This window comes from Mustela lutreola, chromosome 8, assembly GCF_030435805.1.
Source record: "Mustela lutreola isolate mMusLut2 chromosome 8, mMusLut2.pri, whole genome shotgun sequence".
Taxonomy (NCBI): domain Eukaryota; kingdom Metazoa; phylum Chordata; class Mammalia; order Carnivora; family Mustelidae; genus Mustela; species Mustela lutreola.
The window spans coordinates 60101940-60127641 of NC_081297.1; the positions used below are offsets into that span (position 1 = coordinate 60101940).

Below are 25702 nucleotides of genomic sequence, written 5' to 3' on the forward strand. Positions count from 1 at the left end.
TTTTTATTTATTTTCCACCATTGATTTTGTGGCAATTTCTGTCATATGCCTCATGGCCATTACTGAAAATCCTTCTCCATAAAAAATACCAGAACTTTTTCAAGGTGAGTTACCTGGAACACTGTTAACTCTGAATGTCCTGGATATGGGATATATACTGAGTATTAGATCATTTTTCAAGATTAACCTCACACTATCTCAAGTATGACTTTGTTTCACAGAATTGATTTCCTTTATTTTAATGGTTGGTTGTTGAACCTGACTTTTATATGTCATTCTGTTGTGTAAACAATGTTTTGCCTGGTGTTTGTTTAAAAATGCTCCTGGCAATATACACAATCACTAGTGATGGACAGGAATGCCCAACTTCTTTCTTCTTCTTTTTCTTCTACTTCTTGTGCTTTTTTTTTTTTTTAAATTTGAAAATGATAGAAAGAGTGAGATTGAGAAGCATAGAGAGAGAATGTCAAACAAACTCCCCACTGAGCACAGAGCATGACATGGGGCTCAACCTCATGAATCATGAGAACATTACCTGAGTGGAAACCAAGAGTCAGACACTCAACTGACTGAGCCACCCAGGTGCCTGAATGCCCAACTTATTTTTTAAAAAGTAATATTTTCACACTTACTAACTACCTTTTTTAGCATGTTAACCTCAATTTTCATTTTAAATGAAGTATGGTAAGTGTATTTTATCAAGAGAAAGAAATAAGAAACCAAACAGAAGTAATCTTTGCTATATGCATTAATTTGAAAAATTTTATATTACGGGTATCAGGTATTTTAGGTTGTTCTGAGATACTGCTAGTTGCTAAATCTTACTATAAATACCAAAGTGATAGTGCAAACAGATTTGGGCAATCATTCCCTCAGTTTGGATTTTCATTCATTTTTACCCATGTTGATTTTTGTGAGAAATATTGAATAAAGATATGGAGCAAGTTGGTCATTAAAATAGTGTGTAATCTAAAATTCACTCATCTATGCCCCTGGATATTCATTTGTTTCATAATTTTATTGACTGTGTAATACATTTTGTAGTGGGTTCTGGTGTAAATAACCTTATTCTTCAGGGAGCTTACCATTTAGTGTGAAAATCACAACCTCACACAGACAATTCAAATCCATAGATGTTTATGCCAAACAGACACATACAGATTTCAAAGTGGGGTGCCTGATTGCATGTGCTCACAATTAGGGAAAGTCTTAGGTAGATGGATGATGTATTTAAAGGGAGTAAGAATGGAGTCAGTATACTGTTATATCAATTCATGTTATTGATGTGGGCTTGAAGGGTAGCAATGTAAGTGGAAAAGAAAGGCTGATTTGAAAATTTCTATGTTAGATACAGAGAACTGATTAACTGATTAATATGAGGGGACTAGAGGAAGGAGGTGTGTCTCACGATGTCTGAACTGGTATCATGTTTCCGGTGATGGTACCAACAGATAAAAAGTAAAGGAATTCTTAGCAAAGTAGGAATAGAGGGACCTTTCTTCAGCTTGTAAAAGAATATCTACAAAAACCTAAAGCTAAAATCACATTTAATGTTAATGAAATAGAAGCTTCCCCACTAAGATAGGAATCAGGGAAGGATGTCCCCCTTCACCGCATCTCTTCAGTGGTTGTTTGGAAGTCTTAAGTGATGCAATAGACAAAAAAGTAAATAAAAGTATTATGGGCTGAATTATGTTTTCCCAACTCATATGTTGAAGGCCTAACCCCTAGTATCTCTGTATGTGACTATAGTTGGAGATAGAACCTTCAAAGCAAGGCTGCTACAGTGGATTTTAATACAGTCTGACCAGTGTCTTTATAAGAAGAGATTAGGACACACAGAGAGATACTGGATATGCATGCGCTCTGAGGGACAACCATGTAAAGAGGAAACCAGTGACAGACATCTGTAAGCCAAGGAGAGAATCCTCAGAATATTTAGTTATGTCACATTGATCATGGACCTCTAGTCTGTAGAACCGGGAGAAAAAAACATTGGTGTTTCAGGCCTCCAGTCTCTGGTGTTTTGCTGTGGCAGCTATATCCAATTACTATAAAAGATTAAAGAGAATGAGAAGGAAAAATAACGTCATCTTTGTTCACAGGTGACATTGTTGTCTCTGTAGAAAATCTGAAAGAATTGACAAAAACACCGTCCTGAAACTAATAGGAAGGGTAGGACGGGACTCGAAGAGATGATGCTGAGTGAAATAAGTCAAGCAGAGAGAGTCAATTATCATATGGTTTCACTTATTTGTGGAGCATAACAAATATCATGGAGGACAAGGGTGTTAGAGAGGAGAAGGGAGTTGGGGTCAATTGGAAGGGGAGGTGAATCACGAGAGACTATGGACTCTGAAAAACAATCTGAGGGGTTTGAAGGAGTGGGGGGTGGGAGGTTGGGGTAACAGGTGGTGGGTATTATAGAGGGTACGGATTGCATGGAGCACTGGGTGTGGTGAAAAAATAACTGTTATGCAGAAAATAAATTAATTAAAAAAAAGAAAGATAGGTGGATTGCAGGATACATGGTTAGTATATAAAAGTTAATTGATTTCCATATACCATCATTGAGCAAGTAGAATTTCAAATGATATCACAGTGCTGTTTATATTATCACTTACCCCAATAAAACACTTAGGAATGAACTTCACAAAATATGTACCAGATCTCTAGAAGGAAAAGCATAAAATTCTAATGGAAGAACTCAAGGCAAACTTAGATAAATGGAGAACCACTGAAGGTTCATGGAGAGGAAGATTAACATCCTCAAGATGTCATTTCTTCCCAACTTGAGATATATTTTCAATGAAATCTCAATGAGTTATTTTTTGGTTATTTTTGTTTATTGACAAACTTCAGATAATAAAGTTTATATGAAAAAGCAAAAGACCAGAAAAGCCAACAGTATGGAAGGAGAAGAACAGAATCAGAGGACTGACACTACCCAAAGTCAACTATACACGACCATACAGCTACAATAATCAGGACAACTGGTATTGTGGGAGAATAAACTAATAGAATAACGGAACAAAACTTAATAAACTCTGGATTCAGGATGACAATGGGTGTCATTGTATTCTCATCAATTGTAATAAACATACCAATCTGGTGGGGCATGTTGACACTGGACAAAGGTATGTGTGTGGGGGGGGTGGCAAGGGTAATTGGTAGATCTCTATACATTATACTTCTATAAAAATTAACGTCTTAATTAAAAAACAGACAAAAGACAGTGTACTACTACATACCTACTAGAATGACCAAAATAAAAATCACTGACTATACCAAATGCTGTCAAGGATGTGGAGGGACAGCCACCCTCACTCATTGCTGCTGTGAATGTAAAGTGGCACAGGCATTTTGGAAGATAGTTTTTCAGGTTCATGCAAAACTAAACATGCCCTTACTACATAATCCAGCAATTGCACTCCTTGATGTTTACTCAAACAAGGTGAAAACTCGTGTCCACATAAGAATCTGCACACAAATGGTGAATGAATAATAAACTATGGAACATCCAGACAATAGAATAATATTCAGCACTAAAAAGAAATGAGCTAAATCTTTCAAGCTGTGAAAGGACATGAGGGAACTATAAATGCACATTACTAAGTGAAAGAAGCCAATTCAAAAAGGGTACATACTGCATGATTCCCACTATATAACATTTTCAATTTATTGTATCTTTAAACTCCAGAATATGTTTTAGAAATAATTTCTGTATTTTTGTCTTTTGCCTGTTTATTTTTATATCCGTATTATTGAAATCTCTTTTCTCTGAGAGGCATTCTGTGTCACCTCAGAGGCATAACCTTAGGCTTGTGTGTACTCTTGGATGTCAGCAGTTTTTTGGGTTAGCTTTGGCTGTGTCCTCCCCTGATCATTTCATTGAGTGATGTTCCTCTGTAGGTTTTCCACTTAGCAGAGAGACTCCACTAATTCTTCTTGTTCTATTGCTTTGAAGACATTGTGGGACACACACACACACACACACACACACACACACATATATATATATATATATATATATATATATATTTTTTTTTTTTTACTATGTTTCATATCTTAACTATCCAATTAATCCAATTTTGCTCCCCTCTGCAAAGATAGTCTTTAAGGCCAGTCTTTGAAGTTTTCTCCAAACCTAGCATAGCTTTCTTTGTTGTCTTTTTCCCTCATTGTCTCTGGTAATCTTCTAGTTGGTTTACAGCCCCTTCTTAATTGCTTATTACCTAGTGTGTATTGTGTTTGAGAGTCATTTATGCTAAAACTTTCCTACACTTCATTCCAAATAAAGCCAGTTCACATGAGGAGAGCTTTGGAGCCCTCTGTTCTTATGGCCTGCCTTTCATTCTAGGTGAAATCTATGTTCAAGCATGCTAGAACTGGAACAGGAGCAGTGGCCTAGTTCTCTTAGAGTGTCACTTTGGCTTTATGAGCAAGTTTCTGGGTGAGGTCAGTAGTCCATGATCTTTTAAGCTTATCTCTCTTGGCAAAAATTCTCTATCTTTTGAACTGGAGCAAGTGGAATTGGAGGCCTGTAATTTTTGGCCTGTTATGCCTGGGGTAGCTTCTACTCTATGAATAGGCCCTGGGTAGAGGAAGATATTTCTAGACATTTTAGCCACTCTTGCCTTGAATAGAGCTTCTAAATGTGGAGCTGGAAGAAATAATAAATGTTTTCAGCCCACTCCTCTCAAGGTGATATGGTAGCCCTTGAGTGGGATCTAGGTGAAGAGGAGCCTGTCTGCACTTGCCTGTGCACTTTCTATCACCCTAGGCTGAAAACTGGAGGGAGGGAGTGGGAGTGGGATCTGGCTCAAATACAGATGTGTGCATATTCCTATTGGCTTTATTCACAATATCCCTGATTTCAGAACCTACACTGTATAGCACAGGCATCCACCTTGAATGAAAAGTAAAATGAGAAGAGTAATTTCATAACAGGAGTGAGAACAGAATATACCTGAATGCAATTCCTGTAGCAATAAAGAAATTTCTTGAAACCAGGAAAGAAAAGAAAAAAAGCACTGAAAAATTACTTCACATATCTTCTGTGGTAAGGTCTATTAGCTTCTAGCTTAGCGTGAGGATTCTTTTAGGAGTCAGTTGGAGGACACTGGATGTATATTGTTCTAGGGAATGATATATTCAGTGATATTTCTTGGTGTCCCTCTCAGTGATATCCTGGTGTGTGTGTGTGTGTGTTTGTGTGTGTGTGAGATATATAGAGAGAGATGGAGAGATAGAGAGAAAGAGTGAAAGCATGCTACTGTTTGATTTTATGTATATATGTGCATCCAGTGTGGTTTTGGTGGGGGGTACAGCATATGGTGCTTGTGGAGGAATGTTGTTCTCCCTTGACAGTCAATACTATTGTTAGTGTCTTTTTTTTTCTTTTCTTCTTCCTTTTTTCTTTTTAAGGATTTTAGCTTTATTTATTTGTCAGAGAGAGAGTGAGAGAGAGAGCAAGTGCACAGGCAGGCAGAGGGACAGGCAGAGGCAGAGGGAGAAGCAGGCTCCCTGCCGAGCAAGGAATCTGATGTGGGACTGGATCCGAGGACACTGGGATCATGACCCAAGCCGAAGGCAGCTGCTTAACTGAATGAGCTACCCAGGTGTCCCAGGGTCTTTTTTTCTCATTTTCAGAAAGGATTACTAATATCCAATGGACAAAGATTTAACGTGCTAGGAGAATCGCTCATTTCAGGTTTATTACACTATAGGACTCAGGTGTTGTCTGAGGGGTTTGCATTTTATTCCCAGGGGACGATTGGTAAAATATGCCTCTTTCAACCCACACGTGTTTGTCCTTCATTTCAGGAAAGAAACAAGACACAACCTTAGCAAGTGAGCATTTTTTGGGAAATCTTCATGAAGTTTTTCTACTTAATGGGGCCCCTGTTTTCCCCAGTAATCTGTGTTTTTAGAAATGTGAAAGAAAGTGATGACATTTTGTTAACGTGTAAGAGAGGATTCTTAGAGAAAGACATTAGTAAAGAGATGAATAGATATCACATCTGATGATAAGATACTATTTTGTATTTAATTGGAGGCTCTATTACCTTTTTGGTCATTTTACAAACTTTTCCATTAGTTGTCACCAGAGGGAATGGTTTAAAGATTGAAATGATAATGTAGTAGGCAGTTTCTCAAGCTCCTATGGAAATGAAAGCAGACACCTGGAGACTTGAGGATGCGTCATGGCAGAGAGTGAAGGGAAAGGGGCAGGGAAAGTTTCTGTTTTCCTCTCTCAGATTTAACGTCAATTGTGTAGAAAGCAGGAAGAATGGGCAAATCTGACAGCTCTGAAATATGTGGATTAAACAATTTTATGTGAAATTTATATAATCATTCAAGTAACTCTGAGATCTAGATACTGTTATGCACCCCATTTTACAGGAGGAAATAACAACACGGAGATAGTATGTAGCTTGCGTAAAGTCACATTGGCAAACCCAGAATTTGAAAGCTCTGTCTGGCACCTGAGCCTATTTTCTTAACTCTGAAGTTAACCATGAACTGTTATTACCCTTATGCTTTCTACCTCATTTATTAGGTGATATTGAGTAGGAGATGCTCAAACCTTAGAAGTCATTATTTTTCTACCTCATTCTCTTTTTATCAACCATCCTGGTCAATATTCAGGTTACATTACCTGCCATTCTAAAAATAGTCTCTTCTTTACTCTCCCTAATAATTCTGCCCTTGGTAAAGCCATCATAACCTCTTACTTGGACAATCACACACATTACCATCTTCTCTTTGTGAACATTTATCTTCCACAAAGCTACCAGTATGGTTTTTGTAAAATGCCAATTTGAACACAGCACTATCTTCCTAAAAATCTCCAACACCTAGCCTCTGTCTACAGAATTAAGATCAGTTGCCTTGGCTTGACATAGAGGTTTGAATGATTTCCATGTTTCCTTTTAAAAAGCTAATCCTTCACTCATTGTCTTGTGCATAACAAACATCATGAAGTTCACCATATAGTTATTTCTCCCTTTGTATAGAAGCCTATTTATTTCATGTTGCTTAATGCTCTTTATTTATTTATTTTAAAAGATTTTTATTTATTGCTTTGACAAAGATCACAACTAGGCAGTGAGGCAGGCAGAGAGAGAGGAAGGGAAGCCGGCTCCCTGCTGAGCAGAGAGCCCAACTCAGGGCTCAACCCCAGGATTCTGGGACCATGACCGGAGCCAAAGGCAGAGGTCCCAGCCCACTGAGCCACCCAGGTGCGGTCAATGCTATTTGTTTTTAAAAATGTGCTTTGGACAAGTTCCCTGATCATTAGGACCTGTCCCCTTCAGAGGTTGCGCTCTTTCTGTGTTTATAAATGTCTTTTGCAGTGGACTTCCATATGGTATTTTAATTCTCTAGTTAGCTATTTCCTCTTATTTCATGGTGAGCTAAGTACTGAAATTATTTATATGTAGGGAATGTTATAGGGCAAGTAGTACACCAAAATTCAATAATTATCAATGTGATGAATTAATTCTCAATAAGCCATATATAACAAAAAATGAATTACATTTATTTTTTGTTCATTTTCATTACAGTTTTCTTGTGAAGAGAGAGGATTTGCAAGAATTCATCTAAGCCAGAGAAAACATTAAAGAAGTGTGTCAATCATTCAGCTTCTGGATAATTGAGCAACTAATGTGTGACCCTTAGGATTTTGTCTGCTCTAGAGCATATGTTTCTCTCATCCAGTACTCAAAAAGATTTCTTGGATCAATCTTATATTTTGTTCTGTCTTATTATATCAGATTTTGTTATATCACCAATTATATAACTTATATAACATTTGTTCCTAATTCAAGATAAACAATATATCTCAACATCATCCTCTGAGTGCCAGTAGCAAACTTGGAATATATTTTCCCTAAAATCAAATTACGTGGCAATCATGATCTTTACCCAAATGAAGATGAAGTACAGAGAAAGCCATTTCACTCTAAAATCAACAGGAAAAATCCACCCAAATGTGCTCTTCAGCTTTAAGTACATGGGATTCAAAGGAATAAACTTTCTAAAATATTTCAAAATTGTGAGTGCTTTATGTGCATCAATGCCTTCCAAAATTGTCATAATGTCCAGGCCTTTCAGTTATATCATTGTTAAGATAGAATTAAATAAAAATATTTTTTTCCCCAGAATCTTTCTCAGAGCTTCTTTGACATCTTTGTTTCTCAGGGAGTAAATCAAAGGATTCAACATAGGAGTGACTAAGGTATAACATAAGGAAGCCACTTTACTCAGCTCAGGAAATCTGTCAGGGATGAAATACATAAAAATGATGGCACCATACAGTACACTCACGACTCCTAGGTGAGAGCTGCAAGTAGAGAAGGCTTTCTTACGTCCCTCAGTGGATCTTATCTTTAGAACCGTGGACACAATATACATATAGGACACAATAATGACAATTATGGTAGGCAAAATAATAATGCTGCATAAGAAAAAGGAAACTATCTTATGAAGGTAGAGATCAGAACAAGAAATCCTTTGAAGTGGACGGTAATCACAGTAGAAGTGGTCGATAGCTCGGGAAGCACAAAAGGACAAAGTGAACGTCACACTGGTCAAAAGAATCGAGCTGATGCAGCCACAAAAATAGGAACCAGCTACCAACTGAATGCAGAGATGAGTTGACATCTGGACAGAGTAGAGGAGTGGGTTGCAGATGGCAATGAAGCGGTCATAAGCCATGGCTGCCAGGAGAAATCCCTCAGCAACAATGAACAAGGCAAAGAGGAAGAGCTGGGACACACAGCCGGCAAAGGAGATGGACTTGCTCTCAGACCAGAAGTTGATCATAGCTTTGGGTGCAATAACAGAAGAATAGAAGAGATCAATGAAGGAGAGGTTGCCTAGGAAGAAATACATTGGTGTGTTCAGCCGGGGATCAGTCATAATAATGGTCATCATCCCCACATTCCCTAGAAGGATCATGGCATACACAAGCAGAAAGAGCAGGAAAAGGAGAATGTGGAGTTCTGGGCGGACCCTGAAGCCTACAAGAATGAAGTCAGTCACTTCTGAGTGATTGCTTGTTCCCCTGTCACCCATGGCAGAAACCTGCTGAGAGGTACAAGGTAAAATGAACAAATGAAATCTGGGCTTTGTTTATAGTAACATAAATATTTTCTTTAATGTAGAATAAATTATTTACATCTTAATTAAATATTGCGTATAAAATAATTTTAATATCATGAAGAATCAGGAATTTGGATTAGCTAATACTAGTTCTATGAGGTGGTTATTCTATGAAGCAGTGAAAGATGTTATTGGGTTACTGTATTTACATCATAATTTGGGGGACTCTTGGTGGCTCAGTTGGTTAAATGTATCTTTGGCTCAGGTCATCATCTCAGGGTCCTAGGAGACCCTCACTGGTCTCTGCTCAGTGGAGATCATGACTTTCCCATTCCCTCTGCTCTTCCCTCCAAAAATAAAGAAATAAAATCTTAAAAAAATAAAAATAACAGCAATTTCAACAATAGCCGAACTGTGTAAAGAGTGGAGATGCCCTTCAACAGATGAATGGTTAAACATGTGGTCCATATACATAATGGAATATCCTCAGCCAGAAGAAAGGATGAATACCTAGCTTTTGCATCAACATGGACGGGACTGGAGGAGATTATGCTAAGTGAAATAAGCAGAGAAAGTGAATTATCATATGATTTCACTTCTTTGTGGAACATAAGGAATAGCACGAAGGACATTAGGAGAAGGAAGGGAAAAATGAAGGGGGGGAATTAGAAGGGGAGATGAATCATGAGAGACTATTGACATGGAGAAACAAATTGAAGGTTTTAAAGGGGAAGTGGGTGGGGGAATGGGTTAGTCCAGCGCTGGGTATTAAGGAAGGCATATACTGCATGAAGGACTGGGTGTTACACACAGACAATGAATCTTGGAACACTACATCAAAACCAATGATGTACTGTGTGGTGACAGAAAGTAATAAAAAAAGTTAAAAAATAGAAAAAGTAAAAAAAGAAAAAATAAAATAAAATAAAAAGAAAAAATAAAGAAATTAGGGGCGCCTGGGTGACTCAGTTGTTAAGCGTCTGCCTTCGGCTCAGGTCATGATCCCAGGGTTCTGGGATCGAGCCTCGCATCGGGCTCCCTGCTCAGCAGGAAGCTTGCTTCTCCCTTTCCCACTCCCTCTGCTTGTGTTTCCTCTCTCGCGGTGTCTCTTTCTATCAAATAAATAAATGAATCTTTAAAAAAAAATAAAAAATAATAAAAAAAATTAAAAAACTGAAATTTGGCTGAATATATACCAATTTGTAACATATTATTTTGTCTAAATTTAGTCACATTTTGAATATCTATTCTCAATATATTAAAGTTAAACAATCATCTTTACTTAAAATAAGAGTATTACATAGACCTAAAATATGAGCAATACATTTATGATTGCCTCTCTGTGTTTGAATCATTAAACAACAGTAACAAATATATAAGAAAATATTTTTACCTTTTTTGCCTCCATCTATTTAGTTTCCATTATCACACTGCCATTTTTGACAATAGAATAAAAAATGAGACGTTATTCTTAGGTTAAAATTAATAACATCAAAAATATCACTAAGCCTATATCACAGTTTCTAAAGCTCCTTCCAAATATTTTTCATTTACTCAGTCATTGCTATTCCTCCCAAATAAATTAACTGTTATTGCTCCATTAGATATCTATATCTATATCTGTATCTATAGATATATCTACAGATATATATATATATATATATATATATATATACATTAGTAGTTATGTAGTTTAATATATTCCATATTTGGAATAGCCTTTTTCTTTGAAGCAGAGATAGAAGCTGATGAATATTCCAATCCTTACATGACAATGAATGACTTTTTCTCAAAGCTGCATCAGTTTGAGGACTTTCACTCTTTAGTCAAGGCAAGTAAACTTAAGGAATATATATATATATATATATATATATATATATATATATATATATGGAGAGAGAGAGAGAGAGAGAGGGAGAGAGTTCCTTTCTTGAATTCTATTATGCCTTACATATCTTAAAGTAAGGATAATGGGATAACCATGGATATTTAAGGACCATAACAACCTTGGGTCTCCAGAGTCCATGATCACTTGGTAGAGTAGCAGCAGTGATTGTGATGGTCTTACTCATTTTACTTCTGACACTTTTCTTCAGGATTTTGTAATATTGAGGTTTTGCTCATCCACTGTGATGGATTCCACTGGGAGAGGAGTAATCATAAAGGCAATTATGGAGACATAAGTGCAAGCTCAAGGGCTGTTGTCCATGAGGACTGCAGTAAGTTCAGATATAAGCAAATAATCTAATAATGGTCCAAATACAAGGGACTTTCCTTCTCTGGTTTTGCCTATCCTTTGGGAAATTTATCTGGACTTTATTTTCTGTATTGATAAGGAAAAACTTCTTGATAATTATCATAGCATACATAAGCGTCATATCATATCACATACATACATATCATAGTATACATAGCATACATTATCATAGCATACATAGCATACATACAGCTTTAAATGCTTGTGCTACATGAGATAAGTTTTAGATGAATGAATACACTAAATCATGTAATAAATTAGGTTTGTTAGGCTTTAAAAAAAGATAGAGGTTAACTTCAAATTATGAGTTACCTGTATTCCTGATATAGACATATTGCATGATGTGCAAATGCCCTTTAAGTCGCAAAGTCAGCTAATTTTTTTTTAATTTTATTTATTCGTTTGACAGACAGATTACAAGTAGGCAGAGAGGCAGGCAGAGAGAGAGAGAAGAGGAAGCAGGCTCCCTGCTGAGTGGGGAGCCTGACGCGGGGCTCGATCCCAGGACCCCGGGACCATGGCCTGAGCAGAAGGTAGAGGCTTTAACCCACTGAGCCACCCAGGTGCCCCACAAAGTCAGTTAATTTTTGCTAATTCTATGCTTCCTTATGTTTTCATTCTAAGTAGAAAATAAAAGGGAAGAATTTATAATATTCAAAAATCATTTTAAAAATCCTTAAGAATATTTATGAAAGATCATGATCTGTATTTAAAAATTCTCAATAACTATGTGTGACTAAAAGACTACAGTAAAACCAGAAACACATTACTTTAATGAAATATTATAAGGATGCCATTTCCCCTAAATATATTCATAACAATTTTAATTCTATTTTTAGAAAATCCATTTTTTTCATTTATTTATTTTCAGCATAACAGTATCATTATTTTTTCACCACACCCAGTGCTCCATGCAATCCGTGCCCTCTATAATACCCACTACCTGGTACCCATTTTTAATTAAAAATTATTCCTAGAATTTGTAGATAGCAGAGTATATGGAACCAAAGCTTTTCCTTATTGTAATGCAGTATTAGTAAAAGATTGGTAAGTATAGGAAGAGTATACAGTTTAAGTATTTTAAACAGGAAAATACCAATCAGGGTGAATTGATGGCTATCATATTTGGAAAGGCTGGAGGAACTTCTGAGTGACACTCTTACAATGACCCTTAGAACAATATAGTAAAATTCAGAAAGATAGGCTACCAGTGGGTACAATTTAAAAAATGGAGCATCTTAATTGTGGTCTAAGGATCAGACACCTGGAAGCAAAGAGATGTCACTCCTTCTTCAACCATCAACATAGCTTCTCTGTGAGGTTGGGAAATCAACAATACTCTGGCAAATAGCTCATATGTTTGCACAACCTTCCTAAGGTGACATTTCCCTGGTAGAAAATATCAAAAAGAATAGAAAATTGGTGTCCAACTCACTGTGCCCTTTAAAATTCCGAGTTTGTGTGGATCATATTGGTAGAGCAAAATTTGTGCCAAGAATACTAGTAGCAGGAAACATTTGAACTTCCAACAACTCCAATTTAGAAAGTACATGCAATAGTGTTTGGTTATCCAATCTCCAAAATGTGCCAGAATCCAATATATTTTTTTCTTACCCTTAAACTTCCCACAATGGCATTAGCAATAAAAATATTCTAGTGGTTAAAATGCACAAGAACACTTATTATCATTCACCATAGATGGGGCAGAAAGAAACCCTCAGCAGATTCAATGATTGAAATCATTCAGTATATGTTCTTTGATAATTGTTAGCTTAATAGAGGAAACAGTAACAACTAAATAATGGATTGAGAAACTCTATGAGCATGGACATTAAAATTACTTCCCAAAACTCAATGGATCAAAAGGAAATAAAACTAAATGTTGACTTTGTTTCAAGTAGAGAGAGTCAATTATCATATGGTTTCACTTATTTGTGGAGCATAACAAATAACATGGAGGACATGGGGGGGATGGAGAGGAGAAGGGAGTTGAGGGAGATTGGAAGGGGAGGTGAACCATGAGAGACTATGGACTCTGAAAAACAATCTGAGGGTTTTGAAAGGCCGGGGGTGGGAGGTCAGGGGAACAAGGTGGTGGTTATTAGGGAGGGCACGTATTGCATGGAGCACTGGGTGTGGTGCAAAAAACAATGAATACTGTTACCGTGAAAAGAAATAAAAAGAAGAAATAAAAAATGTTGACTTTTAGCTAAAAAATTATATCTAAACTTTTGCAGTATAGAAAAATAAGCACTTAGAGGGATATATACAAAGCATTGTAGGTAAATATGATAAACAGGTAAAACAGAAACATTGATATTGATCTTCTATTTTATATTGAAATAGAAAAGAGCAAGTCAAAACAAAAAAATGAAAGAAAGTAAATGTTATACATAAAAATTCATGAAAAAGGACAAATTTGGATAAGATATTCACATGACTTACCTTTTTTTTCTATTGACCATTCTTGTATTTTTTTTATTAAGTTCTTAATTTTAATTCTAGCACAGTTAATGTACAGTGTTATATTGGTTTCAGGTGTACAATATAGTGATTCCTCAATTATTGTATACCTTACTCAATGTTTATCATGATTACTATATTCTTTAAACTCTATCCTTTATTTCCCCCATCCCCCTATCCACCTCCCCTCTGGTAAACATCAGTTTGTTCTCTATAGTTAAGAGTCTGTTTCTTGGTTTCCCTCTCCCTTTTTTCTTTGCTCATTAGTATTGTTTCTTAAATTCCACATATGAGTGAAATCATAGTGTATTTGTCTTTCTCTGACTGACTTCACTTGGAATTAGGCTCTCTAGCTCCATCCATGTCATTGAAAATGGCAAGATTTCATTCTTTTTGAAGTGGTTGAGTAATATTCTATTGTGTATATAGACCATGTCTTCTTTATCCATTCATCTATTGATGGGCACTTGGACTACTCTCTCATAATTTGGCTATTGTAAATAATGTGCAATAAACTTGGGGGTGCATGTATCCCTTTGAACCAGTGTTTTTGTATTTTTGGTTAAATAGCTAGTTGTGCAATTACTGGGTTATAGGGTAGTTCTATTTTTAACTTTCTGAGGAATCTCCATACTGTTTTCCACAGTGGCACCAGTTTGCATTCCTACCAACAGTACATGGGGGGTCCTTTTTCTCCACATCCTCATCAACACTTGTTTCTTGTTTTTGATTTTAGCCATTCTGACAGGTATGAGGTGATCACATAGCTTACCATTGATTCTTGGAAAGACGAGTAAGATGTACAAAACTCTGGCAAATGTTACAATGGAAAAAGAGCAAAATTAAATGACAAGCATCAGGAATGAAAAAAGGATGGCAGTACAGATACTCCTGACATTTAAAAAATATATATAGCTGAATCTTGAACAATATGGGTTTGAACGGCATGGGTCCACTTCAATGCACATTTTTTTTTTGTTCAATAAATACAGTACGATGCTGTAAGTGCCTCTTCCTTATGATTTTCTTGATAATGTTTTCTTTTCCCCAGCTTATTTTAGTGCAAAGGCAGCATATAATACATATAACAGACAAATGTTAACAAACTATGTTATCAGTAAGGCTTCTGGTCAACAGCAAGTTTTTAGTAGTAGTTACAATTTTACAGAATCAAGAATTTTATGCAGATTTAAACTATATGGGAATTCTATCTTCCTAATGTGTGCCCATGGGTTCAGCTGTATAATGATTTTTTTAACAAAAAATAGATGATTTTTTAAAATAAAAATATTTTAAATAGGGGCGCCTGGGTGTGTCAGTGGGCTAAACCTCTGCCTTCGGCTCAGGTCATGATCTCAGGGTCCTAAGATCGAGCCCCACATCGGGCTTTCTGCTCAGGTGGGAGCCTGTTTCCCCCTTTCTCTCTTCCTGCCTCTCTGCCTACTTGTGATCTCTCTCTCTCTGTCAAATAAATAAATTGTAAAAATCTAAAAAATATATTTTAAATAGATAAAGATGATGTATAAAGGAGAAATATAATTTTAAAATATCATCTATAGAAGTTAAGTTTTAATAATAATCTTCCAATGAAGAAGGATTCTTTTCTAATTCACTTCACTAATGTTTACTATCAAACATCAATGAAGAAACAAGATTGGGGAATCTAAATGACTCAGCTGCTTAAGCATCTAACTCTTGATTTCCACTCAGGTCATGATCTCAGGTTTATAGATTGAACCTCATATAGGGCTCTGTGCTCATCAGGGAGTCTGTTTGAGATTCTCTTTCACTCTCTTTCCTTCCCCCACCCATGAGCATGTTCTCTCTATTTCTAAAATAGATTAACAAATCTTAAGAAAAGATCGTTCTTATATAAACAAGAATCATCATAAAGTCAGTATCTCCTAGCTGTATTTATGAGTCTGTCATTAGTCTCATATAGGAATTAAAACATAAATTATAGGTAAATCTGTCTCATAAGTTTAACTTCAAAAGTTTAAACTTTAGAAGCTGGATATGACATGGATTTCTTGACAAATTTAAGAAAACAGTATCAACACACTTTACAGGATACAAATTATAAAGGCATCAATCACATTTTAGTTTTGTGTTTAAATAAAATTAGATTTTTTCCAGAAGTTGAAGTCTGCTTTTATTTTTTTTTTAATTTTTTATTTTTTATAAACATATATTTTTTATAAACATATATTTTTATCCCCAGGTCTGTGAATCACCAGGTTTACACACTTCACAGCACTCACCAAATCACATACCCTCCCCAATGTCCATAATCCCACCCCCTTCTCCCCAACCCCCTCCCCCCGGCAACCCTCAGTTTGTTTTGTGAGATTAAGAGTCACTTATGGTTTGTCTCCCTCCCAATCCCATCTTGTTTCATTTATTCTTCTACCCACTTAAGCCTCCATGTTGCATCACCACTTCCTCATATCAGGGAGATCATATGATAGTTGTCTTTCTCTGCTTGACTTATTTCGCTAAGCATGATACGCTCTAGTTCCATCCACGTTGTTGCAAATGGCAAGATTTCATTTCTTTTGATGGCTGCATAGTATTCCATTGTGTATATATACCACATCTTCTTGATCCATTCATCTGTTGATGGACATCTAGGTTCTTTCCATAGTTTGGCTATTGTGGACATTGCTGCTATAAACATTCGGGTGCATGTGTCCCTTTGGATCACTACATTTGTATCTTTAGGGTAAATACCCAATAGTGCAATTGCTGGGTCATAGGGCAGTTCTATTTTCAACATTTTGAGGAACCTCCATGCTGTTTTCCAGAGTGGCTGCACCAGCTTGCATTCCCACCAACAGTTGTAGGAGGGTTCCCCTTTCTCCGCATCCTCGCCAGCATCTGTCATTTCCTGACTTGTTGATTTTAGCCATTCTGACTGGTGTGAGGTGATATCTCATTGTGGTTTTGATTTGTATTTCCCTGATGCCGAGTGATATGGAGCACTTTTTCATGTGTCTGTTCGCCATCTGGATGTCTTCTTTGCAGAAATGTCTGTTCATGTCTTCTGCCCATTTCTTGATTGGATTATTTGTTCTTTGGGTGTTGAGTTTGCTAAGTTCTTTATAGATTCTGGACACTAGTCCTTTATCTGATATGTCGTTTGCAAATATCTTCTCCCATTCTGTCAGTTGTCTTTTGATTTTGTTAACTGTTTCCTTTGCTGTGCAAAAGCTTTTGATCTTGATGAAATCCCAGTAGTTCATTTTTTCCCTTGCTTCCCTTGCCTTTTGCGTTGTTCCTAGGAAGATGTTGCTGCGGCAGAGGTTGAAGAGGTTGCTGCCCGTGTTCTCCTCAAGGATTTTGATGGATTCCTTTCGTACATTGAGGTCCTTCATCCATTTTGAGTCTATTTTTGTGTGTGGTGTAAGGAAATGGTCCCATTTCATTTTTCTGCATGTGGCTGTCCAATTTTCCCAGCACCATTTATTGAAAAGGCTGTCTTTTTTCCATTGGACATTCTTTCCTGCTTTGTCGAAGATTACTTGACCATAGAGTTGAGGGTCTATTTCTGGGCTCTCTATTCTGTTCCATTGATCTATGTGTCTGTTTTTGTGCCAGTACCATGCTGTCTTGATGATGACAGCTTTGTAATAGAGCTTGAAGTCCGGAATTGTGATGCCACCAACGTTGGCTTTCTTTTTCAATATCCCTTTGGCTATTCGAGGTCTTTTCTGGTTCCATATAAATTTTAGCATTATTTGTTCCATTTCTTTGAAAAAGATGGATGGTACTTTGATAGGAATTGCATTAAATGTGTAGATTGCTTTAGGTAGCATAGACATTTTCACAATATTTATTCTTCCAATCCAGGAGCATGGCACATTTTTCCATTTCTTTGTGTCTTCCTCAATTTCTTTCATGAGTACTTTGTAGTTTTCTGAGTATAGATTCTGTGTCTCTTTGGTTAGGTTTATTCCTAGGTATCTTATGGTTTTGGATGCAATTGTAAATGGGATTGACTCCTTAATATCTCTTTCTTCTGTCTTGCTGTTGGTGTAGAGAAATGCAACTGATTTCTGTGCATTGATTTTATATCCTGACACTTTACTGAATTCCTGTATAAGTTCTAGCAGTTTTGGAGTGGAGTCTTTTGGGTTTTCCACATATAGTATCATATCATCTGCGAAGAGTGATAATTTGACTTCTTCTTTGCCGATTTGGATGCCTTTAATTTCCTTTTGTTGTCTGATTGCTGAGGCTAGGACCTCTAGTACGATGTTGAATAGCAGTGGTGATAATGGACATCCCTGCCGTGTTCCTGACCTTAGCGGAAAAACTTTCAGTTTTTCTCCATTGAGAATGATATTTGCGGTGGGTTTTTCATAGATGGCTTTGATGATATTGAGGTATGTGCCCTCTATCCCTACACTTTGAAGAGTTTTGATCAGGAAGGGATGTTGTACTTTGTCAAATGCTTTTTCAGCATCTATTGAGAGTATCATATGGTTCTTGTTCTTACTTTTATTGATGTGTTGTATCACATTGACTGATTTGCGGATGTTGAACCAACCTTGCAGCCCTGGAATAAATCCCACTTGGTCGTGGTGAATAATCTTTTTAATGTTCTGTTGAATCCTATTGGCTAGTATTTTGTTGAGTATTTTCGCATCTGTGTTCATCAAGGATATTGGTCTATAGCTCTCTTTTTTGGTGGGATCCTTGTCTGGTTTTGGGATCAAGGTGATGCTGGCCTCATAAAATGAGTTTGGAAGTTTTCCTTCCATTTCTATTTTTTGGAACAGTTTTAGGAGAATAGGAATTAGTTCTTCTTTAAATGTTTGGTAGAATTCCCCCGGGAAGCTGTCTGGCCCTGGGCTTTTGTTTGTTTGGAGATTTTTAATGACTGTTTCAATCTCGTTACTGGTTATGGGTCTGTTCAGGCTTTCTATTTCTTCCTGGTTCAGTTGTGGTAGTTTATATGTTTCTAGGAATGCATCCATTTCTTCCAGATTGTCAAATTTATTGCCGTAGAGTTGCTCATAGTATGTTCTTATAATAGTTTGTATTTCTTTGGTGTTAGTTGTGATCTCTCCTCTTTCATTCATGATTTTATTTATTTGGGTCCTTTCTCTTTTCTTTTTGATAAGTCGGGCCAGGGGTTTATCAATTTTATTAATTCTTTAAAAGAACCAGCTCCTAGTTTCGTTGATTTGTTCTATTGTTTTTTTGGTTTCTATTTCATTGATTTCTGCTCTGATCTTTATGATTTCTCTTCTCCTGCTGGGCTTAGGGTTTCTTTCTTGTTCTTTCTCCAGCTCCTTTAGGTGTAGGGTTAGGTTGTGTACCTGAGACCTTTCTTGTTTCTTGAGAAAGGCTTGTACCGCTATATATTTTCCTCTCAGGACTGCCTTTGTTGTGTCCCACAGATTTTGAACCGTTGTATTTTCATTATCATTTGTTTCCATGATTTTTTTCAATTCTTCTTTAATTTCCCGGTTGACCCATTCATTCTTTAGAAGGATACTGTTTAGAATCCATGTATTTGGGTTCTTTCCAAACTTCCTTTTGTGGTTGAGTTCTAGCTTTAGAGCATTGTGGTCTGAAAATATGCAGGGAATGATCCCAATCTTTTGATACCTGTTGAGTCCTGATTTAGGACCGAGGATGTGATCTATTCTGGAGAATGTTCCATGTGCACTAGAGAAGAATGTGTATTCTGTTGCTTTGGGATGAAATATTCTGAATATATCTGTGATGTCCATCTGGTCCAGTGTGTCATTTAAGGCCTTTATTTCCTTGCTGATCTTTTGCTTGGATGACCTGTCCATTTCAGTGAGGGGAGTGTTAAAGTCCCCTACTATTATTGTATTATTGTTGATGTGTTTCTTTGATTTTGTTATTAATTGGTTTATATAGTTGGCTGCTCCCACATTGGGGGCATAGATATTTAAAATTGTTAAATCTTCTTGTTGGACAGACCCTTTGAGTATGATATAGTGTCCTTCCTCATCTCTTATTATAGTCTTTGGCTTAAAATCTAATTGATCTGATATAAGGATTGCCACTCCTGCTTTCTTCTGATGTCCATTAGCATGGTAAATTCTTTTCCACCCCCTCACTTTAAATCTGGAGGTGTCTTCGGGCTTAAAATGTGTTTCTTGGAGGCAACATATAGATGGGTTTTGTTTTTTTATCCATTCTGATACCCTGTGTCTTTTGACAGGGGCATTTAGCCCATTCACATTCAGGGTAACTATTGAGAGATATGAATTTAGTGCCATTGTATTGCCTGTAAGGTGACTGTTACTGTATATGGTCTCTGTTCCTTTCTGATCTACCACTTGTAGGCTCTCTCTTTGCTTAGAGGACCCCTTTCAATATTTCCTGTAGAGCTGGTTTGGTATTTGCAAATTCTTTCAGTTGTTGTTTGTCCTGGAAGCTTTTAATCTCTCCTTCTATTTTCAATGATAGCCTAGCTGGATATAGTATTCTTGGCTGCATGTTTTTCTCGTTTAGTGCTCTGAAAATATCATGCCAGCTCTTTCTGGCCTGCCAGGTCTCTGTGGATAAGTCAGCTGCCAATCTAATATTTTTACCATTGTATGTTACAGACTTCTTTTCCCGGGCTGCTTTCAGGATTTTCTCTTTGTCATTGAGACTTGTAAATTTTACTATTAGGTGACGGGGTGTGGGCCTATTCTTATTGATTTTGAGGGGCATTCTCTGAACCTCCTGAATTTTGATGCTAGTTCCCTTTGCCATATTGGGGAAATTCTCCCCAATAATTCTCTCCAGTATACCTTCTGCTCCCCTCTCACTTTCTTCTTCTTCTGGAATCCCAATTATTCTAATGTTGTTTCGTCTTATGGTGTCACTTATCTCTCGAATTCTCCCCTCATGGTCCAGTAGCTGTTTGTCCCTCTTTTGATCAGCTTCTTTATTCTCTGTCATTTGGTCTTCTATATCACTAATTCTTTCTTCTGCCTCATTTATCCTAGCAGTGAGAGCCTCCATTTTTGATTGCACCTCATTAATAGCTTTTTTGATTTCAACTTGGTTAGATTTTATTTCTTTTATTTCTCCAGAAAGGGCTTTTATATCTCTCGAGAGGGTTTCTCTAATATCTTCCATGCCTTTTTCGAGCCCGGCTAGAACCTTGAGAATTGTCATTCTGAACTCTAGATCTGACATATTACTGATGTCTGTATTGATTAGGTCCCTAGCCTTCGGTACTGCCTCTTGTTCTTTTTTTTGTGGTGAATTTTTACGTCTTGTCATTTTGTCCAGATAAGAGTAAATGAAGGGGCAAGTAAAATACTAAAAGGGTGGCAACAACCCCAGGAAAATATGCTTTAGCCAAATTAGAAGAGATCCAAAATCGTGAGTGGGGAGAAAGGGGATAAAAAGAGGTTCAAAAAGGAAGAAAGAAAAAAGAAAAAAAAAAGAAAAAAAGAAAAGAAAAGAATTTTTTAAAAAAAGAAAACACCTAAGAAAAATGTAAAAATATATATATATATATTAGATAAACTAGTAAAAAATCGTTAAAAAAGAAAAAGGTAACAGTTAAAAAAAAATTTTACCCGAAGGCGAGAAAAAAAAAAAATGAAAAAGAAAAAATTAAATTAACTGCAAGACTAAAAAAAATCACAGGAAAAAAGCCATGAGTTCCGTGCTTGGCTTTCTCCTCCTCTGGAATTCTGCTGCTCTCCTTGGTATTGAAACCGCACTCCTTGGTAGGTGAACTTGGTCTCGGCTGGATTTCTTGTTGATCTTCTGGGGGAGGGGCCTGTTGTAGTGATTCTCAAGTGTCTTTGCCCCAGGCGGAATTACACCGCCCTTACCCGGGGCCGGGGTGAGTAATCCGCTCGGGTTTGCTTTCAGGAGCTTTTGTTCCCTGAGCGCTTTCCGTAGAGTTCCAGAGGACGGGAATACAAATGGCGGCCTCCTGGTCTCCGGCCCGGAGGAGCCGAGGGCCCAGGGCCCCACTCCTCAGTGCGCCCTCAGAGAACAGCGCCCAGTTACTCCCGTCTGCCTGACCTCCGGCCGCGCTCCGAGCTCACCGAGCCTGCGACCGGTTCAAGGTAACACGGAGCTGCGAGCTTACTGTCGGCTCTGTCTCTGTAGCCGGCTTTCCCGTTCCAATACCCGCAAGCTCTGCGACACTCAGACACCCCCGATCCTTCTGTGACCCTGCGGGACCTGAGGCCACGCTGACCCCGCGTGGGCTTCGCCCCGGTTTAGCCTCTGGAGCGATGTCCCTCAGCGGAACAGACTTTTAAAAGTCCTGATTTTGTGCGCGGTTGCTCCGCAGCTTGCCGGGAGCCGGCCCCTCCCCCCGGGGTCTATCTTCCCGTCGCTTTGGATTCACTTCTCCGCCGGTCCTACCTTTCAGAAAGTGGTTGTTTTTCTGTTTCCAGAATTGCTGTTCTTCTTCTCTTCGATCTGCCGATGGATTTTCAGGTGTTTGCAATCTTTAGATAAGCTATCTAGCTGATCTCCGGCTAGCTGAAGCAGTCTCAGCTTGCTACTTCTCCGCCATCTTGACTCCTCCTCCAAGTCGGCTTTTATTTTTAAAGATCTCAAAAAAGACAGTTAACTCCTTAGTGACTTACTTGCTGTTGTAAAAGCTCTTTTTGGTAGAAAGTTCATATTATCTTGAAAAGAACTTGTATCTTTCTTTTGAGATTAATTAATTTTACTGTTTTGAAGCAAAGTATTATTATAAAAATGAATATAAAATGATAAATGAAATTTAAGGAAGTGTCTTTTTCTTAATATGAAGAGTTAGACTTTAGTACTTTGAAATTACAAATGACATCTTGCAAACCATCTGTATGACAAGATAGAAAGACATAAGGACGTATCAGACTTTGTTGTATTGAAATTCACAGTAACCTTTAATATAAAATATTTCACCTTGAGTTCAAATTCCAGTTTGAACCCTAACCAGTTGTGTTATCTTAACCAGTTGTGTTACCTTACGCACGTCAAATACCTCTCATCTTGAATTTTCTCATGTGTGTAAACTTAATGGGACTTAACTTGAAAGTATTCTGTCAACTATAAGGTTTTTGTTTTAAATATAAAGTATTATATGTGATGGTAGAGAAATAGTGGAAACTTTATCTGTTGACTTTTTATTATACTTTAAAGCAGAAATTTGCCATGGGTGACGAGGGCAGAGACAACCACTTAGAAGTGACTGACTTCATTCTTGTAGGCTTCAGGGTCCGTCCAGAGCTCCACAGTCTCCTCTTCCTACTATTCCTGATTGTTTATGGTATGGTTCTTTTGGGGAACAATAGCACGATTGGCATCATTGTGACTGAGCCCTGGCTAAACACACCAATGAATTTCTTCCTAGGCATTCTTTCTATCATTGACCTCTCCTACTCCACGGTTATTGTACCCAAAGCCATGGTCAACATCCTGTCTCAAAAAAAGTCCATATCTTTTGCAGGTTGTGTGGGTCAGCTATTTCTTTATGCACTCCTTATGGTCTCAGAGGCTTTTGTCCTGGCAGCCATGGCCTATGACCACTTCATCACCATGTGCAACCCACTCCTCTACACTGTTTTGTATCCATTTGGTGGCTGGTTGCTATCTCTGTGGCTGTCAGTTCCATCCTTCAAATCAGTGTAGCCGTCTCAATGTCTTTCTGTGCTTCCCGAGTCATTGATCACTTCTACTGTGATTCCAACTCAATTGAGAAGATCTCCTGTTCCAATATCTTTATGAATAAGATGATGTCATTTAGTCTGGCTGTGCTCATTATTTTGCCCACAGTAGTCATTATTGTGGTATCTTATATGCATATTGTGTCTGCAGTCTTAAAAATCCACTCCAGGGAAGGGAGGAAGAAAGCCTTCTCCACTTGCAGCTCCCACCTGGGGGTTATAAGTTTGCTCTATGGGACTGTCACCTTTGTCTACCTCACACCTCCAAGTAACCCTGAACTTTGTAAAGTGACTTCAGTATGTTACATTTTGTTCACACCTATGCTGAACCCCTGAATCTACTCTCTAAGAAACAAGGTTATTTAAGATGCCATGAAAAAAGTCCTATGGAAGAAAAAAGTTGTACTTTAAATCTGCTTCCACATGTTCTGTTCTTGTACCAGCTGATTTTATCTTCTTGATCTTTTAGACTCAGGCATTTTAAAGCTCAGGTTTATTTAAAAAAGAAAACCCCACCCCTTCAAAGAAAAATGCACCTCAACAGTTTTATTCTACAGCATTAATAACATCCTGTAAAGAAAGCTCCAAATAACATATTCACTTTTTCGCAAGGCAATGTTAAACCTGAAAATTCTGGACACCATGAAAATCTGCTGCATTTTTATAAAGGGTTATGTATTTCTCACTCTGCAGGCAATAATATGTTATGCAAATGGGGAATTACAGAATTTTATAGTTTTGCTTCCCTTTGTAAGTAAAATAGAAATGCAGAAAATACCTAGCATAATTGGGTCGCCTGGGTGGCTCAGTGGTTAAAGCCTTTGCCTTCGGCTCAGGTAATGATCTCAGGGTTCTAGGATCGAGTCCTGCATCGGGCTCTCTGCTCAGCTGGGAGCCTGCCTCCTCCTCCTGTCTCTCTCTGCCTGCCTCTCTGCCTACTTGTGATCTGTCTGTCAAATAAATTAAAGAAAAAAATCTTTAAAAAAAAAAAAAGAAAAGAAAATACCAAGCATAATTATTAACTTAGAAACTGTGTAACCCAATTGTTTGTATGCAAATGATAGTTAGTATAAATGTTAGTGGTGTACTTTGTTTCCCATGTCAGGCAAAAGATAAGAGAACATGTGGATATACACAACACCCAGGAAGGAATACTACGCCTCCTCCTCGTGGTCTTGAGTACACTACAAGTTCAGAGAAACTTCTCTAGTAACAAACTATAGAAATGATCCCTGAAAGTATAGTCTTCAGAACATGTGGATATAATGAGGAGAAAAGGGAAAGGTAGAATAACCAGTGATCTTTGTTGACTTAATAGGCCAAAAAAGAAATGTGAAAATTGCATTGATTTTATAAGTTAAGATATTTTATTCAAATTTCTTTGAATGACAGACTCATGCCTACTTTGCTGTCATACCATGAAAATAATTTAGGATATTTTCAATATTTTACAACACATGCTCTCTATGTTTTGGATGACACAAATTATTTGTTGAATATGCAGTTAGTGAAGGCACCATATTAAAATGAAGAGAGCTTGAGAATTTCAGTGAAAAATATCACAAGGCCTTACAATAACCTTCATGAATAGTTGGATTATATATATGTGCAAGCATGTATTATATTTATGTGTGTATGAGTGTGTTTATTAGTTTGATTAAGGAGTAATAAAATTGTTATTAGTGCTAAGTATAAAATGCCAATTGAGAGAAGAGTGGTTAATGCAGCAGCAACCCACAGATTTGACAGGTATCAAGGGAAGCCAAGTTCTAGAGAAAGTTATAATAAATCACTGTTTTTACAAGTTCTCTAAGTGCAAAAATGAAACAGGGCTTCAGTGAAACAGTTAATGCTTAAGTCCAAACAAAATCAAATGTGGAAAAAGCTAAATCTAAGAAATAAGGTACAATGATCAGTTTTGTCGATGTACTTGGCATTGTGAAAACCCCAAACATGGGTATCTGACTAAGCCTTCTTTTTTTCAGTTTTTGTTTAGATAGCAAAGCTTTCTTTGATGAATGCACAAGGCATTCATTTTGTGGGTTAATGTTTATTAGGGTTCAAGATTTGATTAATGATTATTTAAGAGATAAAGAGATCAGCAAAATGATTTTTTAAAAAAAGTAAGGTTATATTTATCCCCTCCTCCCTAAACCTGTGGATCTACCATTATAGTTGATACTCAGTGGTGACCATTTAATTATACTTGAGAAAAACA

General features: G+C 37.2%; 1 protein-coding gene and 2 pseudogenes across 1 annotated transcript; 1 reads left to right on the top strand and 2 right to left on the bottom strand.

Annotated features, from left to right (window-relative positions):
• Positions 1-8118: 8118 nt before the first annotated feature.
• LOC131837899 (olfactory receptor 9K2-like) lies at positions 8119-9096 on the bottom strand. The gene has a single exon (XM_059183556.1). It carries the CDS (start codon positions 9079-9081, stop codon positions 8119-8121), a length of 963 nt encoding a protein of 320 aa, XP_059039539.1. The 5' UTR covers positions 9082-9096.
• Positions 9097-22972: 13876 nt separating this feature from the next.
• On the top strand, positions 22973-23895 carry LOC131837900 (olfactory receptor 9K2-like; annotated as a pseudogene).
• A 725-nt stretch (positions 23896-24620) lies between these two features.
• LOC131839932 (small nucleolar RNA U3) lies at positions 24621-24732 on the bottom strand (annotated as a pseudogene).
• Between the last annotated feature and the right edge of the window lie 970 nt (positions 24733-25702).